Raw genomic sequence first — 26,235 nt, forward strand, 5'->3', positions numbered from 1 at the left:
AAAACTCAAAAATCTTAAGGTTCGGTTCGGTTTTCTTTGATTTCGGTTCGATTCGATTCGGTTTGATTCAATTCGGTTTGATTTTTTTTATTTCCTCTATATATTAATAATTTCGGTTCGGTTCGGTTTTTTTAATTTTTTTATGAAAATAACCGAACCGAACCGATTAACCCAAATTATCAAAATTATAAACCAAACCGAACAGATTGAATTTTAAAACTGAACCGATTGAACCAAATTCTATCAGTTCGGTTCAATTTTTCAGTTTAAACCGAAAACTGCTCTCCCCTACTTTTAGCCTAATTATTGGCTTCAGTAATTTTATAATTGGGCTATTGGCATTGTAATTCTGAATCTATAAATGGAAATTTGCTTGAAAATATATAATTTTCAAAATAGATGGATCATTAATATACGTAGATAAATATTTATCTTGAGTGTACTTATTGAGGCTCAACTTTCCAATTTTTACATTGATTATATTGTGGATATGAATGTGTGTGCGTGAGTTTTTAAGTGTTACTAAAATTACTTTCAATTAGTAATTACTAAACGTGAGTGTTGGTACAGTATACCTTTACATTGCCATGGTCTTGAAATAAAAAAAAAAAAATTCTTTAAAATTAACTAGCCCATTGCGGTAACTTGGCTTTTATTTTTATTATTTCCTTTTCTCCAAAGTAAAAATAAGAAAAGCGGGGAAAAAACAAAAAAAAAAAGGAAAATTCCTTCTCTTCCTTTCTCGCCGACCGTAGACTGGAGATTCTTTCCGGTTTCGATTGCTTTGCGTTCAAATTTCTCCACGCTTGTACGTCCAGTTCTTGGGTTTGCTCGATTCTTCCAATTTTCTCTTTTCTCGCTTTCTCAGGTATATCAAATTCACTTTAATTTCTCTGCTTCATTTCCTTGATCGTGATTTTTAAAGTCAAAATTTATCAATTCTAGTCCAAAACCCTATTTTTTAGTTGGCTGCTAGGAAATTTGGGGAAAACTGAGGGAAGGAAAATTTCGCCATTTTCATGAGCTCTGTTGTATTTTTTTATTTTTTTGTTTTAGTAATTGAATGATTTAATTTTGTCAATTATTTGGATTTAGTGCAGTTGGCATTGGGTTTTATATTTGGGATCTTATAGTATTGAAAAAGTTAGATTCGAAATTCCGATGTGTTCTATTTTCCTGCATTTACATTTGGTATCTGTTTATGAAGTTTCTAAGTTTTGGTACTTGCTTTATAATGGTAAATTTAATTCGTATTTAGCATTAGTTAGCAAACAAATTTGTTCTGCGTAGCTTTTGGAGTTAGGATTTGTATTGATTAGGGTTTTCTAGTAAAATATATGAAGGTGGGAATAGTGAATTATTGATGATACCATTTTCAAGAAATTGCAGCTTACTATAACGTGGATTGATTACGCTGGAAATACAAATTTTCTTTGGTAAGTTATTTGTTCTGGAATATGGATTGATACTCATGTGCACCAGTGTTTTTTTTTTTTTTTTTTTTGAGATTAAAAGAGTGGAACAACAAATAGATAAATAATGGTCAATATGCTGAAACCAATTGGCTATTCTGATTTCATAGTGGGAAGCCTATGAATATGTACATTTCTCCATTGTTGAGACTGTCATCTCAACAATGGGTATATAAAGGAAATTGATTTTTTAAAGGCTTTTCAGGTGATGACCTTTTGGTCCCGATAATGGAACAGACATGGTTAAACAGGAATAGTTGATTCTCAAACAGCCAGATTGCAGTTTCTTTTAGCAAACATAGTTATAATTTAGATTGTGATCATTCATTAAGGTATCTTGGTCCTCATAGTTATCTTTTTTATCATTTGTATTTAGCTCATCCTCACTCCACTGGAGTTGCTGCTTTTGAATTTTACACCAAGCTGGAGCTCTGAGGGAATATTACTGTGAACTTTTGAAGTTGCAGTGTGTGAGTATCTGGTATTCTTGTGATGCCTTAGCATGGAGATGGAGTCACAGGTCTCCTTGGACTCTACGGTACATTCTCACAATGAGAATACTTCAATTCAGCATGGGGATACTGGCATAACATCATCAATCCCAGATCATGTCAAGCCACAACAGCCAGGTACATTAATTTTGTGGATTTTTTTTAATCATGTGTTCTAGATGCTTTAGCGAGTATGCTATTTAATGGGATAATTTAGTAAGATTTTTTTATTATTGTGAAAATTTCTAATGCAGCAAAAAAACCAACACGGCAATGGGCTGCTTGGACACGTGAAGAGGAGGAAAGCTTCTTCACTGCATTACGACAAGTTGGCAAGGTATGTTATTATTGGCATGTACTTTCCTTTAGTTTTTCTATCTGTTACACTGTTGTGCTTTGGTTGCAGAACTTCGAAAAGATAACCCGTCGTGTCCAAAGCAAAAACAAGGATCAGGTAAATTGCTATGAGATATAGCTCCATTTGTTTTCATCTGGTAGTTTTTGGTATGTATTTGTCGTGTTTGCTTGTCAACCTTTCTGTTCTTTTTTTATATTTGCAGGTCAGACATTATTATTATCGTCTTGTGAGGCGTATGAACAAATTGCTGGGTCCAGGATTATGTCTAGATGCCAAAAACTCCAAAGACACTAATGCTGCAATGCTTCGATGGTGATGTTAACTGTAGACTACTTGATTGTTTCGTTTAATACATACATTGTAAATTGAGGAAATCTATCTAAAACTAAATAACAAATGGAAGATTTTGAATATATCATGACACATATGTTATATTTTTCTAATAGGTGATTCTTTATTTAGGCCAATTTATAAGCATTTTAGAACTTTGCATGCATAAAGGGTTCCTTAGCTCAAAGAAGCCCTCCAATGGTCAAGGGACTGAGATTTCCTTGCTGAGACCTAAAGCCACTGTCAGTTCTGTGTGTTTCTGATCCAAAATATTTATGAATCCACCATAATGTTAGCCCTTAAGGGCATCATGATGAAGATTAGCATTATGGGTTACTTCATCTAGCATGATCTCAAGTCTCAACTGGATTTGTCTTCCTTTCTCAAATCTTGACTTTCTGCAGGTGGTCCTTATTGGAAAAATACAGTTGCAAAGCCTCAAAGCTTCACTTGAAGCCACGAAGGTTCAAGATATTTATAGAAGCACTGGTTAGTTGAGACTGTCTATATATCTAAAAATTAATGCTTTCTGGTTATAAACATGATTTAGCTGCGGGATTTGCTCAGCTGATCAATATATCTTCACCATGAAGGAAAACCAACTCTTAAAAGACCGAAAGAAGAATGTAAGGAAACGGCCTTCACAGGTGGAAAATGTTTCTCCTCCAGTTCCAAGCACTGTCACAAGTCAGAATAGAGCATCAACACTTGAAACTAGAACCGTTAAATTGGTTCTGGTGGACAGTCAAAACTTACAAAGGTTAGGAGCTGGGAAGGGATCATTAAAGCGAAATGTTAATATAGGTGTTATCCGCGGCAATAGAGGAGACTCAACTGCAATGAAACCTGCAAGGCAAAGACGGAAACAAGGTGATCATCTTTTTGTACTCTCTGCAATTCGGAAATTCTTGAAAAACAATAATTGTTCTCTTAATAGAAAAGTTTGACTTGGAATTTTAAATCCATTTATTACTTAAGTTTGCCAACTCATTTATTACTTAAGTTTCCCAACTCATCATATGTCTTTCTGCATGTAATTTGCTGACTTTGTTTCAATATTTGTGCTAATGTTCATGCTAGGTATGGTTAGTTCCTTGAATTTTTGATATACGAACAATGGTATGCTAAAATGTTTTTGTGCCAAAGTAGACAACTTCTAATAAATGGGATATGGATTTAGGTTCTAGTTGAAAGAGTCTTTACGTTGTAAATATTGAGTCCATATTGTATTTGATATTCTGCGTAAAAAGCAATGCTTCTCTAATTTCTTGATTTCCTCTTATTGCCTGATTTTTCAAATGAAGAGAAGCAAATTTTTTTTCCTTATTTTCTTTAGCTCCAAATCTTGAATTGTTTGTATCCAACATTTCGTTACTTATTTTTAGTAGGTGTTGTCTTGTCAGCTGCATATAAGAAATGGGAAAAAGCTGCAATTGCTGGGGTTTCCTTAGTTGCTGATGCTGCTGAGCATTTGGAGCGGACAGCTACTGATAAAGAGATTGAACATGACCACCGTATGGCAGGTGAATTGATCATCAATTTATGTTTCTCAATGAATTTGAAATTAATACCTTCTGATGTTTCATAAGCTCAACTTTTTTACATTTTATTTTCCAGAGCTTAAGAGTCCTGATGCCATTGAAAAGGGTCTCCTCCCTTTATCTGCTTTTTCACAAAATTATTATGTCAATGCTCAGACTAATATGAAACTTAAGCTCCAGTTGTTCCCAATTGATGATGGCACTCGAAGAGCCTTAGAAACGGTGAGCACAAAGAGACACTAATGTCGATAACTTCATTGTAGATGAAATTTTACCAGCTGAGCAGTATTTATAACCATTAAATAAATGATTTTGTCTTCATATGTTCGCAGGATAAACATAATCCACATCTGGAGCTGACTCTTAGTACCCGGAAAAAGATATCATCAGTACTGGAACACCTAAATCGGAAATGGGGCAATTCAAGTATAGCATCTGGAGAGTTAATGCTTTTCCCTTACAGTGCTCTTAGAGAAAATCTTGTTGGTAATCAGAGATGGACTCAAGACTCCATTGTCAGTGCATTAGATGTATACACTTCAATTGGAAGCCCTCCAGTGTTCCGCTTAAGGTTTATTCTAATTTTCTTTTGAACTTTATGCAACGCTTATCTTAGATCCAAATACGTGTAAACTGACATATACCTCCTCAATGAAGATATGGTTGGTTTTCCAACATTGAATTGGCATCTGTGAGACTGCAAGCACCTTCAGCATCCAGTTCCATTCCAGGTGGAAATTCCATTGACATGGAAAATGAAAAGAGGAAGACTGTGGACTCCATAACCACATCCGGACTCTCAACCAATGATAGATCTGAGAAAAATATGGATCTCTGTAAGGATCAGCTATCCACAGGAATCAAGAGTCATGATTATGCACTCTCTTCCACAGATGTGCCCAATGATCTAAGTGGGTTTGCCACAGGACCTAGAAATAACTTTGATGGGTCGTCGGATCCTGCAGCAAAGGTATCATGGCATGAAAAGGAGACTGGTGATAGGACAAATATGAAACATTCAGATGCTGCAGTAAGTGTACTTGTCTCGTCTCACACTTCTAAATTGTTAGATGGTATCAGGCCTCAGGCATGGTAGAGGTTCTCAAAACTTGAGGATTTTTAACCTTTGCATTTGTGCTTATCATCTTAATTCTTGTGACCTCATGTTAGACCTTTTTTTCTCTGGCCTTTACATTAAGACTTACAGTGCAGCATTCATGTTTTATTGATAGTTTAATGCTTAGTAGCATGAGTTCTGCTTAGTGATGTGTCATTCTTGCCCACTTAGGATTCTAGCACACCAATAAACTAGCATCATCCGCTTTATATGACATTGTTGGTTTTTTTGCTGACATTCTAGAAATATGTTCATTTTAGTAACTTCTTCCTTTTAATTTATCAAGGCATTTAATGCAAGATAAGCAACTGTCAAAAGCATTTAGATGATAGATGTTCTCTCTTTATAAGTTTGGGGGGAGTTAGTTGAGTTGAGTTGTGTGCATCTCTTATTATGTTGTGCAGAAAAGTGGAGACGTTTTCTTTCCTAATTTCTGGATAATATTTTTTCCAGTGTGTTTGAACTTCAAATTTGAGGGGAAGATTATCACTAAATGCTGTTGTGCAAGTAAAAATTTCAAAGTGCATGATTGAATGAGAAATCCTTAGTTATAATTGATTGTGACTTGTGCCTTCTTCTATAATGTATGGCAATGCTTATCATTAAATCATGATAAATATGCACATCTGTTGACGCCATTTTCTTTAACTCATATTTACTTAGGGTCACCTGAGACTCTGCAATGGCACTGCATTATCTGCTGGGGAATGGGCTGACAGCCTCACCAACATTAGTGTTGGAGATCTACTGTCAGAAGTGCCTCATGATGTAGATCCTAACTGCATTGAACTACCTATTGCTCAAAGTAGCCAATGTCTTCAACAAATACCATTTAGCTGTGATTCATTTGATGCTGCTATTGCTGCTCATATGTCAAGACATCAGAATAAGATCGTATCTCCTTCCACAGTGGCATCCCACATATTTTCAATCTGGGATGCTGAAGAAACATGTGATGCCTTCTCATTTCAAAAGAATCATGCTCTGCACCAGGAAATTCCTACTTCAATCGATGCTGTCTCTCCAGGGGCTGGCAAACAGATGAACTCAATGGTTTCTGGTGCTTTTGTTGAGGTATTATTTTGTACTGAAATTTTGTTCGAGCTATCATTGTAAGTTGAAAGGAAAATTTTACCGTATAACCATACGACCGGCTATGTTATATGGTAGTGATTGTTGGGCATTGAAGGAGTCGTATGCGTCTAAGATAAGAGTTGCAGAGATGAGAATGTTAAGGTGGATGAGTGGCTATACTAGACTAGATAAAGTCCGTAATGAGAGTATCAGAGAAAAGGTAGGAGTGGTACTAATTGAGGATAAGTTGAGAGAAGGGATATTGAGGTGGTTTGGTCATGTGAAGCGTAAACATACGGAGGCTCCAGTTAGACAAGTTGAGCACATTAGGTTAGATGATAGAAAGAAAAAAAGGGGTAGACCTAAATTGACTTGGAGGAAAGTAGTACAACATGACCGCATTATAAATTTCTGAGGATTTAATCCAAAATCGTTTAGAGTGGAGAAAGCGAATCCATATAGCCGACTCCAAATTTTTGGGATAAAGGCTTAATTGAGTTGAGTTGAGTTGAGTTTATCATTGTAAGCAGGTTGATCACATGTAAAGTATGCTATTATTGTTGTAGGGATTGCCTAGTGGAGAGGGGCCTGTGGATTATCCTGCTGAAACTGAACCTGTGGATGATTGTTCACCTGATCCACTAGTTGTGGACAACTTGACTAAAGATTTCACTGGGCTAACAGATATCTATTGGGTATGTGCTTTCTCTTTTCTCTTTTTTGTTCCATATCCCCTTTAAATATCGTAGGATAACATTCTGACAGCCATCTGCTAGCTTGATTTCTTTCCAAGGAAGACAGATTGTTTTGTAAACTTAAGTTGCTTAGCTATGAGGGAGATTAAGCTGGATTTTCTGATAATTGACCCGATTGTTGTGCAATACACTGCCTGACTTTTTTTCTTTTCTTGCTTTTTTTGGGCCATGCAGCCTGAATCTTTAGGACCATTGGATCTCGATATACCCTCGTCCAAATACCATAGTGAAGAGTTTATTCTGAATGATAGCCTAAGTGGTTTGAACCGTTTGATAGCCAGCAGCTTGGATGCATTTCAAAATTGCTCCTTCTTTGGGCTGGACGAGAAAGACTCAATGCCTGTAGTTGAAGCTCGAGAAACTTCCTCATTTTCAGATTTTAAAATTGGCAGCGGGGTTTGAGATTTCACTAAGTTTTCCGTTCTTAGAAAGTTTCTCGTTATTGGGATATAATGACTAATCCTTTTTTATTTCACTGACGGAATGAGAGTGTGCTGAGGGGGTTGGTGCAAGCCAAGAACATTCTGGTTGTTTGTGGAAAAAGTTCCCTGATCAGAGTCTCCAGCATGTGTACAAAAATAGACATGAATAGTTTCATACGTTTTCATTCTTTATTTTCATTATGATCCTGTAAATTGTTCTGCAGAACTAATGTAACTGTGTAACCCTTGTGGGCAAAACTTCTTTATCTGACCACACATTGTTCAAGCCTGCTTGCTTTTGGTTTTCTGTGAATTACCTCAATTCTGATCTCGGGTTACAGTTCTTTCAAATTGGCACTCCAGTGTAATGTATGCAAGGATTTTAATCACTGCTCAGCATCACCTACTAGATAGGATCAAATCCCACACCCTTCTCCTTCTCTTTTTGTTTTCATCTGTCGATAAAAATGATATAAGTTGTCTATACAAAAAAGTTAATCAGTTTCTTTAAATTTTTAAATAATTAAGAAAAATTATTTTAAGTAGAGAAAATATAAAAATGATGGCTAAATAATTGAAAATTTAAAAAGAAAATGTAAATTTAAATTTAGTCTTTACATAATAAAATTTTTATTTTTATTCGATAATATATTTTTCAAAATAAATGGATCAATTTATTAATTTTAATAAAATAAAAAGATTAAATAATAATTTTTTTAAAAAATATGGATCAATTAATTAGTTTTCTTAAATTAAAAAAATTAAATAATAGTTTGAATAGTATAAATAATAAAAAATTTAATAGGGAGATTAAATAATTTAATGAAAATAAAATTTAAAAATTAAATAATATATTTTTTAAAATATAGACATCAAATAATTAATTTTATTAAATAAAAAAATTAAATAATAATTTTTTCATATATATATGAAATTGTAAAGGAGGGGAATATTAGGATAGTTTAAAATACCCTTCTTTACTTGTATTATTTATAAAAAAAACAACTAAACATATTTATAATGATAGCTATACGAATTTGTCTCTAATAATTTAACTTAGTGATAACATACTCGTCACTATTTCATTTAAAGTCGTCAATAATACCTTTTAGTGACAAGCCAATCTATCACTAATACTTTTAATGATAAAACACTTATTAATGTTAACGTCAAAATTTAAAACTTCGCTCACATCGATCTTATAATAAATTATATTAGTTTTTTTTTTTTAAGAAAATTATGTAGAGATAAAATAATTAGCGTTTATTATTAGTAGTTTATTATATATAAGATATTGTGATAATTATCTACTGATTTTCTTTTTTTTTTAATATATAGTGTAAAAATAATAATTATTCTTGTTATTGTTATGAGATAAAATTAAAATTTTTTATCAACTGAATTCTTTACTTCATGAAAACTCTAATTAATCCTTAACAACTGAATGAACTTTCATTAGCAGGAATTTTTATATTTAATTCATTATAATTTGTTAATTAAGTGATAATTCAGTATAATAATTAAAAAATGATTAAAAAAATTAATATAAAAAAACTAGTTATCAAGAAAATGGTGAAAATGAATAGAGAAACGAGGTGAACAAAAACTAGAAGTGGAAACATGATGGGTACAAAAATTACAAAAGAACAAATTGAGAGGGAGAGGAGACAAATTGATAGGACATGGTAAATCTCTGTACCAACTCTTCCTTACCTCCACCATGGTACATGTGAAGCTCTAACTCGTTGCTTGTCCTTTCTTTTATTATCAAACAAATACGAAATATCACATCATTTCTGTGTCTTTTTCTTTCTTGATTTTTAGGGGGGGAAAGAGAGAGAGATTCAAATTCGGAAGCTTAACACAAAGTAGACTAATATCAATACTCTCTCCCACTCTCTCAAAACACAGGCTCGGAGATGGAGGATAACCAAGACAAGCCTCATGCAATTATGGTACCTTGCGCTCTCCGAGGACATGTCCCTTTTGTTCATCTTGCAATAAAGCTAGCATCTAATGGCTTCACCATTACCTTCATCAACACAGATAAAATCCAACTTCAGATTACAAAATCTGCTCGTCCCAAAATCACCCAAGATGATATCTTCACTAAAGCTCGTAAATCTGGCCTTGACATACACTATGCAACCATAAGTGATGGATTTCCTTTAGAGTTTGACAGATATCTCAACTCAGAGCAATAGATGGAGAGCCTTATACTTGTCTTCCCAGCTTATGTTGATGATTTTGTCGGAAAGTTAGTGCTCAAAAAACCACAAGTCACTTGCTTAATCGCTGACACTTTCTTTGTGTGGCCATCAATGATTGCTAACAAGTACAATCTTGTTAACGTTTCATTTTGGACTGAACCAGCTTTAGTTTTGACTATCCACTATCACTTGGACCTCCTCAACATCAATGGTCATTATGGTCGTCATGGTATGTATATATTTAATCTCTTTCTTTAACACCACCTCCTCCTATAGGCTATAGATTTATTATTTTTCAATCTGTGTCATAAATATTATCATAATTTCATTACTAGATAATCGAGAGGACGCCATAGATTATATACCAGGAGTGGGGACTATCGAGCCCAAGGACTTACGCTCATATCTTCAAGCTCCCAATACAACAGGTGTGGCGCAGAGGATGATCTACAAACAAGGCAATATTTGAGGATGTTAAAGAAGCAGATTTTGTTCTTTGCAACACAGTAAAAGAACTTGAACCCAAGACCATCTCAGCCCTTCAAGAGAAGCAACCATTCCATCCTATTACATCAACCTTCCTCCTAAATGGGTTCCAAAAGGCCACTGCGGCTAACAGCCTGTGGTCCCACTCAGACTGTATCCAATGGCTCCAAACCAAGCCTCATGGTTCAGTTTTGTATGTCTCATTTGGTTCCCTTGCCATTTGCAGCAGGGAGGATCTTGCAGAGGTAGCCCATGGGCTTTTGCTTAGTAAAGTGAGTTTTATTTGGGTACTTCGTCCTGGCAATTTAGATTCGGATGATACTGATTTTCTACCCGTTGGATTTGAAGAAGAGATCAAAGATAGAGGATTTGTTGTGCCATGGTGTTGCCAAATTTCAGTGATATCACATCCAACGGTTGGAGGGTTTCTAACAGATTGTGGGTGGAATTCCATATTGGAGACAATATGGTTTAATGTCCCAATGTTGTGTTATCCTCCGTTTACTGATCAAATTACTAATAGAAAGTTAGTGGTTGATGATTGGAAGATTGGGCTCAACCTTTGTGATAGGAAGCCAATCAGAAGAGATGAAAGCCAGAAAATATCAACCGTTTGATGAGTGGAAAATCAGCCAATGACTTGAGGAAGAATATGGAGAAAATCAAACCGAAGGTAGAGGATGCAGTATCCAGCGTTGGATCAACAGAAAAATATTTCAAGCAGTTTGTTGGTGATCTTAAGGTCAAAATTTCCCAGGTGGCAAGATGAATTTCTACCATTTTGTAGAATTTCTACCATTTAAAAGTAAGCAGCCAAGGCAATATATTCAATAAACTCTGATTATCCATCTCAACAAGTCTTTAATTTTTTTTTTAATTTAATGAGTTGAATAATTATAACAAATTTTTTTATAATAAAAATAATAAGATCTTAAAATAAATAGATATGTAGACTAAAACTCATAATCTCATCTACTCTTACAATTTAAAAATAAAAAATTATAAAAAAAAATAAAAATCTTGAATATTAGCATAACCGAATCTTTATGGTTGGTGGGATTATTATTATGCTTCTATTTGGACGACAAGCATAATATTGGTTGAGAGAGTGAGAACTGAATTTAATATTTAATAATATTAAATGAGAGATATATTTTGAATTATTAGATCAAATCAGATTAGACTTATATATTATAATATTAATTATGCCTTATATTTTTTATTATTATTTTTTAATATATATGTGACAACAAATAATGATATCTGTCTCTCCACTTTTGAAATATTTATAATATAATTACAAAATACCTAATGTTTATTTTTTATTTTAGAGGCATGCAATTATAGGGAAAAATAAATAAATTTCTGGGCAACAAATTTAAATAACATCCATACCAAAAAGATTAAATAAAATAATTTAAGTTAACATGTAATTTGAAAATTAAAAAAAAAAAAGGTTATAATTCATGATTCCAAACTTTCAACAATTTACAATTTTCTTTTTTTTTATTAATTAATTAAATAAGCGGATTCATTAAAAAATTAATAAATAATTTAATTCAATTAATTTTTTTATTTAAAAACCAAAAAGGAAAGAATTTAATTTTTTTTTAATTTAAAAAAATTAAAAAAATAAAAATCATAAAAAATAATATGATTGTGTGAATTTAATTAAAAATTTTCATTATAAATAGATTTTTAATGAAATTTAGGGCTGAGCAGAATTCAGTTCAAATCGAAAAATCGAACCGAACAGAGTCAATTCGGTTCAATCGGTTCGGTTTTAATTTATAAAAATTTTGGTTATTTTGGTTCGGTTCGGTTTTGAAGAGAAAAAAATCGGTTAAACCTAACCGAACCGAATAGTGATTTATATAGTTAAATCGAACTGAATCGATTTTTGAATTAATTTATTTTTATGGAAAATTTATGAATTATATTTAATTATATATATATTAATTGTTTAATTTCATTGATTAATGGTTATTAGGTTCAAACCAAAGTTAAAATTAGACCAAATAACTTGAAAATTAAGTCTAAATTAAAAAATCAATAAAAAATCAAACCGATAAGTTTAAACAGAACCGAACCGAACCGAAATAAAGCTGTTCGGTTTGATTCAGTTTTTCATCAATTTCAGTTCGGTTCGATTTTTAAAATTAATAGTTTGATTTTTATAATTTAATTCGGTTCTGTTCGGTTTGATTCGATTTGAATCGATTGCTCACCCCTAATGAAATTATTATTTTTAGCTTGATTTATATTTATTTTAAAATAATTTTTTTATAAGAAAATATTTTTTTTAAATTAAAAGAGAAATAAATTCTTCCATCGTTTAGATTTCTTCCTTTCTTTTTTTAAAGTAAGAAATATATTTCATTAAAGAAACGTAATACAAGGCTCTAAGCCCAAACCCTGGCCCATAAAAGATAGTCGAAAACCTAATCACATAGATAGCCCTATAGCTAGAATGGATGCCAAACCTGAACCCAAATCTCCAGCAGCCATGGCATTGTGACTACAGCACCCGCTGTTAGCAGAGAAATTCGATTGCCATACTTCCATGTATGTGAAACTTGTAAGGCCTTAGCTCATGAGTAAATTTTAACAATAGTCACCCGAATTTATATAATTATAATATTATAATTTTTTAATTTTAAAATATAACATAAAATTTTTAAAATTTTTAATCTCTTAAATTTTTAAATTTTACATAATAAAATTTATTTAACTTTTAATTACTGATTTTTTAATTAGAAACTGATATGAACAACTCTCATATAATACTTAATCAATATTTTTCTCTTTTCTTTTATATAAAGTATAAAATTATTCTCTACACATAAAAATTTTTATATATATAAAAAAATAATTTAATTTACACATAATTTAAAAAAATATTAATTAAGCTTAACATTAAAATTATAGTATTGACTGAAAAATTAATAATAAAGAGATTAAAAAAATTTTATTACATAAAATTTTGTAGTTAATAAAATTTTATATTATATTTTTAAATTAAAAAATTATAATATTTTGCATTGATCAAAATTTATCCCCAGCTGATCGCTTATCCTCTCATTTGCTATCCGCAAATATGAAATATCACATCAATGACGTGTCTTTTTTCTTTTGTTGGGTTTTTAGGACAAAAGAGAGAAATTCAAACACGGAAGCTTAACACAAAGTAGACTAAATATCAACATACTAAATATCAACATACTCTCTCTCTCTCTCTCTCTCTCTCTCTCAAGACACAGGCTCGGAGATGGAGGATGCACAAGACAAGCCTCATGCAATCATGGTACCCTGCCCTCTCCAAGGACATGTCGTCCCTTTTGTTCATCTTGCAACAAAGCTAGCATCCAATGGCTTCACCATTACCTTCATCAACACAGAAAAAATCCACCTTCAGATCACGAAATCTGCTCCTACCAATACCACCCAAGACGATATCTTCACTGAAGCTCGTAAATCTGGCCTAGACATACACTATGCAACCATAAATGATGGATTTCCTTTAGGGTTTGACAGATTTCTCAACTCAGAGCAATACATGGAGGGCCTTATACATGTCTTCCCAGCTCATGTTGATAATTTTGTTGGAAAGTTAGTGCTCAAAAATCCACAAGTCACTTGCTTAATCGCGGACACTTTCTTTGTGTGGCCATCAATGATTGCTAACAAGTATAATCTTGTTAATGTTTCATTTTGGACTGAACCAGCTATGGTTTTCACTATCTACTATCACTTGAACCTCCTCAAGATTAATGGTCATTATGCTTCCCATGGTATGTATATATATAATCTCTTTCTTTAACGCCACCTCCTCCGATAGGCTATAGATTTATTATTTTTCAACCTGTGTCATAAATATAATCATAATTTCATTGCTAGATAATCGAGAGGACGCCATAGATTATATACCAGGAGTGGATAGTATAGAGCCCAAGGACTTACCCTCATATCTTCAAGCTCCAAATACAATAGGTGTGGCGGTGAGGATGATCTACAAGGCAATATTTGAGGATGTGAAAGAAGCAGATTTTGTTCTTTGCAACACAGTACAAGAACTTGAACCCAAAACCATCTCAGCCCTTCAAGAGAAACAACCATTCTATCCCATCGGACCAACCTTCCTCCTGAATGGGTTCACAAAGACCACTGTGGCTACTAGCCTGTGGTCTCACTCAGACTGCACCCAGTGGCTCCAATCCAAGCCTCGTGGTTCAGTTTTGTATGTCTCATTTGGTTCCCTTGCCTTTTGCAGCAAGGAGGATCTTGCAGAATTAGCCCATGGGCTCTTGCTTAGTGAAGTGAGTTTTATTTGGGTACTTCGTCCAGGTATTTTAGGTTCTGATGATACTGATTTTCTACCCGTTGGATTTGAAGATGAGATCAAAGATAGAGGATTGGTTGTGCCATGGTGCTGCCAAATTTCAGTTATTTCACATCCAAAGGTTGGAGGTTTTCTAACACATTGTGGGTGGAACTCTATATTGGATACTATATGGTTTAACGTCCCAATGTTGTGTTATCCTCTGTTTACTGATCAAATTACTAATAGAAAGTTAGTGGTTGATGATTGGAAGATTGGGCTCAATCTTTGTGATAGGAAGCCAATCAGAAGAGATGAAATCGCAGAAAATATCAACCGTTTGATGAGTGGAAAATCAGCCAATGACTTGAAAAAGAATATGGAGAAAATTAAAGAGAAGGTAGAGAATGCAGTATCCAGCGCTGGATCGTCAGAAAAAAATGTCAAGCAGTTTATTGGTGATCTTAAGGTCAAAATTTCCCAAGTGGGAAGATGAAGATCCATGAATCAAAATAGACTTGCACAAAGGAATAGAATGTTTGAGTGTTTTCCACTTCAGCTAAAGAATAAATCCATCTGTAGAAGTAGCCATTTTGTAGAATTCTATAGAAGTCTTCGGTTTTTGACTTCAAACTCTACGGTTGGTGAGATTACTATTATGCTTCTATTTGGACGGCAAGCCTCGCTATTGGATTAGAACATTCTAGATCATCAATATAATTGCAATATATATATATATATATACGTAAAGTTTATTTTCATATTAAAAGCATGCAATTATATGGAAAAATAAATAAATAAATAAATTTATGGGTAATTTATTTATTTTGCTATGATTAATTTTAATTGAACTCAAATTTGAGATTTTATTGTTTTGAAGACAATTATAAACAACAAATTTAAATAAAATCATAAAAAAAAATTATTTTAACAATAAATTTGAAAGTAAACAAAGTGATATTTCATGATTACAAACTTTCAAATCAATTTACAAATTGTATTACAAAATTAATTTAATGCTTTAATTATAATTATTTAAAAACATTTTATATAAAAATAGAAAATAAAATAATATTTGTTTGATAACAACCATCGTTATAAGCATGAAATATATTTTAAAAGTAATATTAGGATATTAAATATTAATCATATGTAAAATGTAAAAGGAATTTGCAATATGAAAAATAATATTTTTATTATCATTAATTAACTCATGTATATTATCTTTATCTTTTATAAATAGATGAGGAAAAGCTCTATCCATATAAAATATAGTGAAATTTACAGATTATTTATTAAAAAAATAATATTCAGTATAACTCGTTAATATTTATCGAATTGTACCAATTAAATCAACCAACTCCTATAAATGAAATAATTTTAATATTTATAACTTAAAAAAAAAAAATGAAGAAGAAGAAGAAATGAACTTTTTTTCTTTCAAAACAAGGAAAGGAGCTTACTGCTTACCCTCTCCTATAAATACCCGTTCAGATCCCAATTTGTTTATTTCACCCAAATTTGCATTTCTGTTTAGCTTTCTTTATCTCTCGACCATGTCTAACCAAGCCGAATCCTCTGACTCGTAAGTGCTCTCCATTACCCAGATCTACATTCACTTATATATGCCCTTCATATTCCTCGATTTCCTTTTTTTTTTCAGAATAATGAATAAGTTTTGTAGCTTTTCGATTTTTGAGGATTTATTTGTTAATGGGTACTTGATTTTGCAGTAAGGGAACAAAGAGGGATTTTAGTACTGCGATTTTGGAGCGCAAGAAGGCTCCGAACCGGCTCGTTGTTGATGAGGCTACCAATGATGATAACTCGGTTGTCTCTCTCCACCCCGATACCATGGAGAAGCTCCAGCTCTTTCGGGGTGACACGATCTTAATTAAGGTTTGAATTCTTTTTCACTTACGTGTTTGAATTATTGTTCTTAGTAGTTGTTGCTGGTTTTTGGATATTGATTACGTGTCTTTCTGCTGTGGTTTATGTTCGATTAGGATTGTGATTGAGATTTGTGATTTATATCTACAATTATTGAAGATTTGGGGTTTTGGGTAGCTGGGTTGTTATCTGATATGGGTTCTTGGGGTTTAAAGATTTGTGAGCTGGGTTTGCTTCATATTTTTAGTTGTATGTACTTATTAAGATTTTAACGGAGCCCTGTTTTTATTTGATTTGAGTGTTTAGTTGTTTCCCAATTTGCATTAGGGATAGAATTTGTTGGTCTGTTGGTGTGATAAATAAACCATGGCATTTGAAAAGAGGCTGTATATGTGACTTCGAAAAGGAATTGGCTTCTGCAGGGGCCTTCGTATTGTTAAGCGTTATGTAGTCAGCTTGTTGGCCATCAAAGTTGGCTAGTGACATGATTTATGGGCGCACTAAAATAAATTTCTACAATGGGGATGTAACTCTTTTTGTTGTTTCATATTTTGGCTGTTTTTGTTTTGCAATCTAACTGTCTCACGGAAAATTGTAGATGTATTTCACAACTGTGTTACTTTGTGTCTGTTAGGGTAAGAAAAGGAAAGATACAATCTGCATTGCGCTTGCTGATGACACATGTGATGAGCCAAAGATCAGGATGAACAAGGTTGTGAGGTCGAACCTGAGGGTTAGGCTTGGAGATGTCGTCTCTGTGCACCAATGTCCTGATGTCAAATATGGAAAGCGTGTTCACATACTGCCTATAGATGACACAATTGAAGGGGTCACTGGAAATCTCTTTGATGCATACTTGAAGCGTGAGTTTATTCTGAGCCTTCTATTTTCAGCTGATTCTGAAAATAACCTATGATGCTGTATATGTTCCTCCCCAGTGGTGGATCTAGATATATATTTTTTTCCAGATTCAGTATATAAAAAAATTAAATAATAAAATACTATAAAAGGATATGAAAAATATAATATTATTATATTTAGACTTGATGAAGTCTAAGACCCTGAAACTATCAAAAATTACGTCAATGTTAATGCTATCAAATACATATCTTTGTATATAAGTAACTAAACAGTCATTTAGCAATTGATCACACATACGTTTATACCATTTGTCTTGATGAAGTTCATTACTGAAAATAGGTAGATTAGAGTTTTAAAAGTAAATAAACTTTTGAATACACAACATGATTTTTTAACTCAACTAATTTTAAATTTTATTAAAAAGAGGGTTCAATAATTAAATTAATGAAGGGTTAACATAGACAAATATGTATACATAAGAATATTTAAATAAAAGAGGGGTCAATTGACCCCCTATTTCTTGGTGTACATCCGCCTCTGTTCCTCCTAATAGGAGTAGTCCAAGTCCTAAACGTGATTTGAACTCATCTTGGAAAGAAGGTAACCTTAACAATTATTAGGAAATGTAATAATTAAATTTATTTTTATATCAGGCATTTTTATATTTTAGCAGGACACTTAGGAATTTCCCATTTTAATTCTTCTTTATAAGCTTGTAGCCTTGAGAGGCATATTTAGTTTCTGGAAATAAATTATTATTTTGGTTGTGCAACTTAGGTTCTACATCAATCTGTCATTGTATGAGTGGTTTCATGTTTTCCTTTCTCCTTTGTTTTTTCTTTCTTTTATTTGTATAAAATCTTTGAAGATTCATAAGTTTAATGCTTTTCGGTTCAATAGCCCCTTCTTTTAGAATTTAAGTTTATAATTATGAGACACTGTTCTTCAGTGTGCCTTTCATTTTGCCTTTCATGACATTGTTTATGTGCCTTACCATTTATCATAATTTGTTAAATCACATACCAGGTATGTGAGTGATTTAATATGGAAATAACATCTCAATAATTTCTTTTTTTTTTTATGGTTTTTCAAGAGGGTCACACTTCTGGTCATGTTCTTTATGTTTGATTTAGAATTTCTGCTTTAAAGGGACTCTTGTAGCATTGTCTTTTGTTCTCAATTTTCCTCTTTCTCCATAGGTGCTGTTTGGGTGTATGTTTGGCTGTTTGCATAGACACAAAGACCAAAGCGGCTGGCTTTATTGTTTCAATATAACTATGTTATATATATATATATATATATATATATATATATATAGAGAGAGAGAGAGAGAGAGAGAGAGAGAGAGAGAGAGAGAGACATTCTGCAGAATTTCTCATTCTTAGGGATGATAGTCATGAAGTTTTCAAAGTTTTATTTTGAAAATTTTAAATTTTATGACAATCTTGTGGCTATTTTTGCAAATGCTTTTGAAGTTTGAACCATTACTGTTCAAGGTATATGTGTGCAGATCGACTTTGAAAGTACTGTATCTTAATTGATATAACAGAAGGCTTTTGCTGGTCTATCTCTGTCATGGCCTGAGGTTGCTAATAACAAATTTTGGAGCTATATAGTGCAATTGCAAGAGTAACACTGTTCATTAGTTTTTGGCTTATCGTGTCTTCTTAAATTTTTTTTTTTTTTTGGTACCAATATCAGATGGTTTCTCTTTTTGTCAAACATTGTCAATCTAATTCTTGGTTGGTTTCTTGTTTTATGGTCTAGCTACCTTACTTGTGAATGCTGTTTTTTTTTTTATTATTATTATTTTATGCTTCTGAGTCTCTGATTTAATATCTGCAGCTTATTTCCTGGAGGCATATCGCCCAGTCAGGAAGGGTGATCTCTTCCTTGTGAGGGGGGGAATGAGAAGCGTGGAGTTCAAGGTTATTGAGACTGACCCTGCAGAGTACTGTGTGGTTGCCCCAGACACTGAGATTTTCTGTGAGGGAGAGCCTGTGAGGAGGGAAGATGAAAATAGATTGGATGAAGTTGGCTATGATGATGTTGGTGGTGTTAGAAAACAGATGGCTCAGATTCGGGAGTTGGTGGAGCTTCCACTGAGACATCCACAGCTATTCAAATCAATTGGTGTGAAGCCGCCAAAAGGAATTCTACTTTATGGACCTCCTGGTTCTGGGAAGACTCTAATTGCCCGGGCCGTTGCCAATGAAACTGGTGCTTTTTTCTTCTGTATTAATGGACCTGAGATCATGTCCAAATTGGCTGGGGAAAGTGAAAGCAATCTCAGAAAAGCTTTTGAGGAAGCAGAGAAGAATGCACCATCCATTATTTTTATTGATGAGATTGATTCAATTGCTCCTAAGCGGGAGAAGACGCATGGTGAAGTTGAGAGGAGGATAGTCTCCCAGCTCTTGACACTTATGGATGGACTTAAATCCCGTGCTCATGTTATTGTCATTGGGGCCACAAATCGTCCCAACAGCATAGACCCAGCTTTGAGAAGGTTTGGTAGATTTGATAGGGAAATTGATATTGGTGTTCCAGATGAAGTTGGGCGTCTTGAGGTTCTTCGAATCCATACAAAGAATATGAAGCTTGCTGAAGATGTAAACATCAAACTCTCCATCCTTTTCTCGAAGATAATCCTTTTCTCCTACTCGATCTATTAATTTATTTCAACTTCTGTGATTTTTTATTTTGCAGGTTGATTTAGAAAGAATTGCCAAAGACACACATGGTTATGTTGGTGCTGATTTAGCTGCTCTTTGCACTGAGGCTGCACTTCAGTGCATCAGGGAGAAGATGGATGTGATAGACTTGGAAGATGAGTCGATAGATGCTGAGATACTTAACTCTATGGCAGTTACTAATGAACACTTCCAAACTGCACTTGGAACAAGCAACCCATCTGCTTTGCGTGAAACAGTAAGTGTTTGCAAGATATTTTTAGGGACCTGTGTTTCTTCTCTTATTGTTTGTTGTTTTGTTTGTTAAGTTTCTAACCAAGAATTTTTGAACCAGGTTGTTGAAGTGCCTAATGTGAGCTGGGAAGATATTGGAGGTCTTGAGAATGTTAAGCGAGAGCTTCAGGAGGTGAATGTTCTTGATCTAGGTTACTTATGTGACTTGCATTCTTCTGTGTATGTTTGGCTAAAGTTTCATTGGTTTCTGATTATTTGCATGATGCAGACTGTTCAATATCCAGTGGAGCATCCTGAGAAATTTGAGAAGTTTGGAATGTCACCCTCTAAGGGGGTTCTTTTCTATGGCCCTCCTGGATGTGGGAAAACTCTTCTGGCTAAAGCTATTGCAAATGAATGCCAGGCAAATTTCATCAGTGTCAAGGGTCCTGAGTTGCTTACAATGTGGTTTGGTGAGAGTGAAGCCAATGTGAGAGAAATTTTTGATAAGGCTCGCCAATCTGCTCCTTGTGTCCTCTTTTTTGACGAACTTGACTCAATTGCTACTCAGGTTTGTTTCTCTCTTTGTATATTATTCAATGTTTTAAAGACCCTGGTGTTTCGAGGTTTTATCTAGTAATTGACCAGTTGTGGAGATATTCTGGGATTTGAAAATTCCTTGAGTATGGAAGTAAAGACAAATTTATTTTATACATTGCTTCTTGCTTACACTGTTTTCTGCCATTTATTATAATTGTAGAGAGGAAGCAGTGTAGGAGATGCGGGGGGTGCTGCTGATAGGGTTTTGAACCAACTTCTGACAGAGATGGATGGCATGTCTGCAAAGAAAACTGTTTTTATAATTGGAGCCACTAATAGACCTGACATCATTGATCCTGCACTTTTGCGCCCTGGCCGTCTTGATCAGTTGATTTACATCCCTCTTCCTGATGAGGATTCTCGTCATCAAATTTTCAAGGCTTGCTTGAGGAAATCACCAGTTTCCAAAGATGTTGATCTGAGAGCACTTGCCAAGTATACTCAGGGCTTTAGTGGTGCTGATATTACTGAGATTTGCCAGCGTGCTTGCAAATATGCTATTAGAGAGAACATTGAAAAGGTATGCTTCTGCTATATTTTCTCCTTTTCCCTGTTACATTTTCTTGTGATAGTAAATGACTGGTTCTTTACATCTTGCAGGATATTGAGAGGGAAAGGAGGCGTAGAGAGAACCCAGAAGCAATGGAGGAAGATGTTGAGGATGATGTGGCAGAGATCAAGGCAGCACATTTTGAGGAGTCAATGAAGTATGCCCGTAGGAGTGTGAGCGATGCTGATATTCGCAAATACCAGGCATTTGCTCAAACTTTGCAACAATCAAGAGGCTTTGGAACTGAATTCAGGTTTTCTGAAGCTAGTGGTGCAGCTACTGGAACTGATCCTTTTGTAGCTTCTGCTGGCGGGGCTGATGATGATGACCTTTACAATTAAATTGTTATTTTCAAGTGTGCATGTGTCGTTTATGCTGGCCCAATATGTGTATCTGTTTACTTCCATATATGTTGTAGTTTTAAGAATCCATGGGTTATTTTATTTGTCCAAGTCAAGCCTTGGTTTTCGGCCAGTAGAAGACCATGGCTACTGGTCCAAGTTGATAGAATAGATAATGCCACTTTATTGGTTATAACGGATGAATTTTGAATCCAGAAACGTACCAAACTTTTAGATTGGTAACATATAATCACCTGGCAATTTTTGTGCATCAATTAGTATAGTTGATTTCAAGTTCTGTCTGGAATTGGACCTGGAGATGATATGAGAGGCCTTGCATTGCAAATCTTTGGTTAAGCTGCAGACTTGCAGATTGCTTCCAAATGGAGTTTTATATATATATATGCACACAATGAAAAGGAGGCGGATTATTTCATGCTGAACCTGAAGGCTCTGTATCCTGTTTCAATCGATATTCTTGCAGACTTGAGTGATTTCTTGTTATGTTTGATTGTATTGAGGCTCCATCCAAGAATGGTCGGAGTTAGATTTTCACGGCATCTAACACCTGGAGAGTCGGGTTCAACTATTACGCCAGCATTGGTTTTTTTTTTTTTTTTCGGTCTGGGTAGGGTTTTGCATGTACAGGCTGCATGTTGCTTTTACGCAAAGGCAAGCAGAGGGTACTGATGCACTGTCTAAACAATGATGGTTTGTACCTTGATCATACAAAATGCCCAGACCATTCTATAAATGTTGAGCTGTTTGACTCTCATATTTCCTTTTCATTTTATTTGATTATTTGAGCTTTTTAATACTTCAATTCTACATCAATAGTTATTCAGAATTTACTGGTGAAGAATGGGATGTGAAAAAAAAAAAAAAACATTTAACAATATGGCAGCTGAATGTGCAGGTGAAGAGAGTAAGATTCAAATAGAACAAAAAAAATAAAAATAAAAGAATCATCTAGGACTCTCATCCAAGTTGTATCCAAACTATAAAATGATTCCCTTGTAAGATTAGGATAACTGTAATAACAGTGAACAGTAATTAGGATGCAATGGCATTACAATAACTTGTAAAAGTATATATTTTTTCTTACGATTCATGGCAATGTAATATATGTCCACTCAATGCAAATTGTTGCATGTGTCAGTCTGAAGAGGGAGCAATCTTTCAGAACCTCATGTCTGACCTGATCAAATTATTCCTTGGGATTGCTGCTGATTTTTCCTTTCCTCTACTCTTCTTCACTGGCTGATGATATTTTTTTCCCCACAATAATGTTCTTCTAAAAGGCTGCAAATGCATATCATAAATAATTGCTTGTTACTGATAAGTTAGTACCCAAACATTGGAACCCATTTAGATTCCTTTCGGATTTAATCCATTATTTTCTGATAAGGGCTTCTGAGGTACCTAAAATTGTGATCTTGCTGTACTGTATAATTGCAGATATCAGTCCAATTCTGCCTTGATCAAAATCAAACAATAATAGAGAGTTTTTCATCTGAAAAGTTCCTGAGGATGGGCTGACAGAGAAGAGGTTGGTTTTTAGAAAATTGTTGAACCACAATACATAGGTAACTCTGAGAAGTCAAGAATTTAATGGAACTTGACAAACTGTAATGCTATTTTGCATTCATTTCAGGATAGCTCACACTGACAATTTTATTCTGCTATCTTGACTGGACTTCTCTCTTTTATGTTCACGCTTCACACCTCCTGCCTCCTCTGAAAACTTGAATAAGCATCACAAAAAATGATCCCAATTTTTCTATTAAGAGATTTCTTATTTGAATTTCTCTTGAATGAGAGTATCCTTGACACAATGTGAATTGAGGTTTTGGATATTGGGTTGATTAGTTCAATCCAACGATGGGGATTTAATGCTAGCTAATTTTGAGGAATGTAGGAGATGAGGAGTCAGGCTCCAAAATTAGTGGCCAAAGCATGAAATGAATAGAGGGGTAGGATGGATGCCATAAGAGACAACCCCACATGAAAAACTGGAGATTAATGGGTACTCATTTACTAAATTATAATGGATCTTTTTCAAGTTCTGGCTTGTCAATCCCCAACATCAAAACTCCATCCACAACATCATCAATATGCAAAGTTAAGATTCTTTCTGCTTTTTTTTTGGCTGCCTTAAATTTTCTTCCTTGTTTAATCTTTCTAACACAATATAATCAATAAATTATAATATTATTATAATATATCTATATATATATTAATAATGATATAATTTACTAGAGGCTCCAACCATATGCAATAATTTCTCAAACAATCAAAGGCCATATATTTATTCAAAGGAGAGGGGTCACCATTGGCAATCATTAAATGCATTTTAGAATACATATAAATCAACAAATAATAATGGTGAAAACCAAATCATATTTTGAAAAAAAAAAAAAAAGAATCATATCATGCAAGTAAATATCAATCATGTCTATGGGTATGCCTTGTACCCCACACCTATATATCTTGATATCACCCTTTCTTTCTTTTTTTATTTTCTTCTTCTTCTCATTATACAATATTTATATGTGATGGCCTCATTGTAAAAACTGTGACATTTTATACTCTTGGGATGGATTTTCATTGTTATATTTCTTTTGTTAGCTTGTTGTTATGTCATATTATTAAATGAAATTATTTTCACGTGAAAATGTCAGAAATATGGCTGGTTATCAATTCAAATCTATTAAATTTAAAATCAAAATCAAGAACAATCGTGCAAAAAGTTATATATATTATTAAAATACAATAAAATAAAAAATCATCTATATTAGCGAAAATATGTAACTGTATGAATACCTATTCTTAATAGTTAGATGATATATGTGTAAAATGATGAAGAAGCTCAATGGAGATGAAAGAGAAGTTCAATTAATTCCTCCAAAAGAGAATCTAAAACGATGGGAAAACTGACAAAGTGGTTGAAGAAGAAGAAGAAGAGATTTTTCTCCATCTCTCTATAATAAATAATAACAACAAAAGGCACAGGCAGCATCGTTCACAGCACAGGTGCCTGCCGAATTCAGAACAGTTTTCTTAACCCGCACGTGCATTCCACGTGGAAAGTGTTGAAAGGCTCCTACATGTAAATGAAACATTGTGACGTTACTACAATTATGTCCCCCGTGGCATCTCTCTTTCAACGTTGTCAGATTTGCACGTGTTTCCCCTTCCCTCTGGGTCCTACTCTTCTCTTTCCTTTGCTTATCCTTGACTTTTTCTTTTCTTTTTTATTTATTTTTATTTTTTTATATTTCCCATTTCCACTCCTTCACTCTTGCCCATCTCCCTTGTGTTTAAATTATTAGGCTATTCATTATAAAATAATCATATATAATATATATTTATTTTAAAAATATATTTTAAAAATATATTTTTTAAAATATATTAAAAAATATATTAATATCAATTTTCTTACAAATAGAGTTAGTAAGAATGGCAAAGAATTTATTTCTTTCAATCATCTTCTCACTTTTCTTTACTATACTATTAGAGCATTGAATAGTTCTCATCATAGATCTCCATGATGGAGCTCCGACCATTTTTCTTTATTTGCAAATTCCTTATAACTTATATGAGAAAAGTGAAACTATATTAATGAAATAATGATTTTAGATTTTATCATTGAAAATAATTTTATTTACTTTGTATTTTTAAAATTTTGACAATTATTTTTATGAATGCTGATTATCTACTTGTTTGAGAATTAAAAATTTTTAAGAATTTAATTTAATTTAATTATTTTTTATGAATTTTTATATTTAAAAAAAATAATAAGGGTATTTTCAACGACTTCTACTTACCATATAATTATTTAATTACTGAAATAATCTTATCCCAAGTAGACAGTCACCGACATGCAATATGCTGTATTATGCTCATGTCATATATCATGTCCCTACATTCAAATGTCTAAATGGTTAATTATATAGATTTTTAATTTTTTTTTTACCTATAATTTTTATATTTTATAGCCAGAGGAACACAAGTATAAAGCATCGGATCCGCTATCGCCTTCAACCTTTTTTTTTTAATTTATAAAAACCCAAATAATTTATTCGATAATTTATTAATCAATTAATTTCTATAGAAAATGGGTGCTAAGAGTTATAATTTAATTAATACTAAAAAAATTAAGACTTAATATATAAATTAAAGTCACCTTTTCTTTATCCATTACAAATAAAATCATGTACTTAATTAATTATAATAAAAAACTTTTGATAATAGTTACAATTTAATTAATATTAAGATAATTAAGAGCCATAATCATAAACTATATAAACTAATATCATACATCAAAAATTAAATTAGCTACCTCCTAATGTAAATAGAAGAGATATTGTCCAACTAAAATTTTCTCTTTGAGACATTAGAAGAAGATGAATTATAATTTATGCAAATATCATTAAAGTAATTTTCGTCTTATAAAAATTTATTTACATATATTTTATTAATGTCTTTATCTTTATTTTTTATTTTCAATTTT

The 26,235-nt window shown here is 33.1% G+C and overlaps 3 protein-coding genes and 1 pseudogene across 8 annotated transcripts; all 4 read left to right on the forward strand.

Moving 5' to 3' along the window:
• The first annotated feature begins 658 nt into the window (after positions 1-658).
• On the forward strand, positions 659-7,846 carry LOC110650149 (TSL-kinase interacting protein 1). Of its 6 annotated transcripts, none has more exons than XM_058147485.1 (15): positions 659-868; positions 1,344-1,436; positions 1,849-2,101; positions 2,218-2,300; positions 2,370-2,417; positions 2,524-2,633; positions 3,056-3,140; positions 3,245-3,521; positions 4,037-4,165; positions 4,269-4,414; positions 4,525-4,763; positions 4,850-5,222; positions 5,973-6,383; positions 6,950-7,078; positions 7,313-7,846. In XM_058147485.1, exons 3-15 carry the CDS (start codon positions 1,975-1,977, stop codon positions 7,538-7,540), a joined length of 2,385 nt encoding a protein of 794 aa, XP_058003468.1. In that variant the 5' UTR covers positions 659-868; positions 1,344-1,436; positions 1,849-1,974; the 3' UTR covers positions 7,541-7,846. The 6 variants fall into 6 exon arrangements, with proteins under 6 accessions (XP_058003468.1, XP_058003473.1, XP_058003474.1 ...); XM_058147490.1 differs by having other exon boundaries at positions 4,040-4,165; XM_058147491.1 differs by having other exon boundaries at positions 4,055-4,165.
• Positions 7,847-9,441: 1,595 nt separating this feature from the next.
• Positions 9,442-11,025, forward strand: LOC110650142 (UDP-glycosyltransferase 86A1-like; annotated as a pseudogene).
• A 2,415-nt stretch (positions 11,026-13,440) lies between these two features.
• Positions 13,441-15,200, forward strand: LOC110650129 (UDP-glycosyltransferase 86A1). The gene is made up of 2 exons (XM_058147492.1): positions 13,441-14,047; positions 14,154-15,200. Exons 1-2 carry the CDS (start codon positions 13,525-13,527, stop codon positions 15,068-15,070), a joined length of 1,440 nt encoding a protein of 479 aa, XP_058003475.1. The 5' UTR covers positions 13,441-13,524; the 3' UTR covers positions 15,071-15,200.
• A 798-nt stretch (positions 15,201-15,998) lies between these two features.
• Positions 15,999-21,972, forward strand: LOC110650120 (cell division cycle protein 48 homolog). Its single transcript, XM_021804942.2, has 9 exons — positions 15,999-16,159; positions 16,308-16,473; positions 17,099-17,327; positions 19,171-19,937; positions 20,035-20,256; positions 20,353-20,424; positions 20,521-20,802; positions 20,992-21,351; positions 21,432-21,972. Exons 1-9 carry the CDS (start codon positions 15,999-16,001, stop codon positions 21,720-21,722), a joined length of 2,550 nt encoding a protein of 849 aa, XP_021660634.2. The 3' UTR covers positions 21,723-21,972.
• The last annotated feature ends 4,263 nt before the right edge of the window (positions 21,973-26,235 follow it).

Source organism: Hevea brasiliensis, chromosome 5 (genome assembly GCF_030052815.1).
Source record: "Hevea brasiliensis isolate MT/VB/25A 57/8 chromosome 5, ASM3005281v1, whole genome shotgun sequence".
Lineage (NCBI taxonomy): Eukaryota > Viridiplantae > Streptophyta > Magnoliopsida > Malpighiales > Euphorbiaceae > Hevea > Hevea brasiliensis.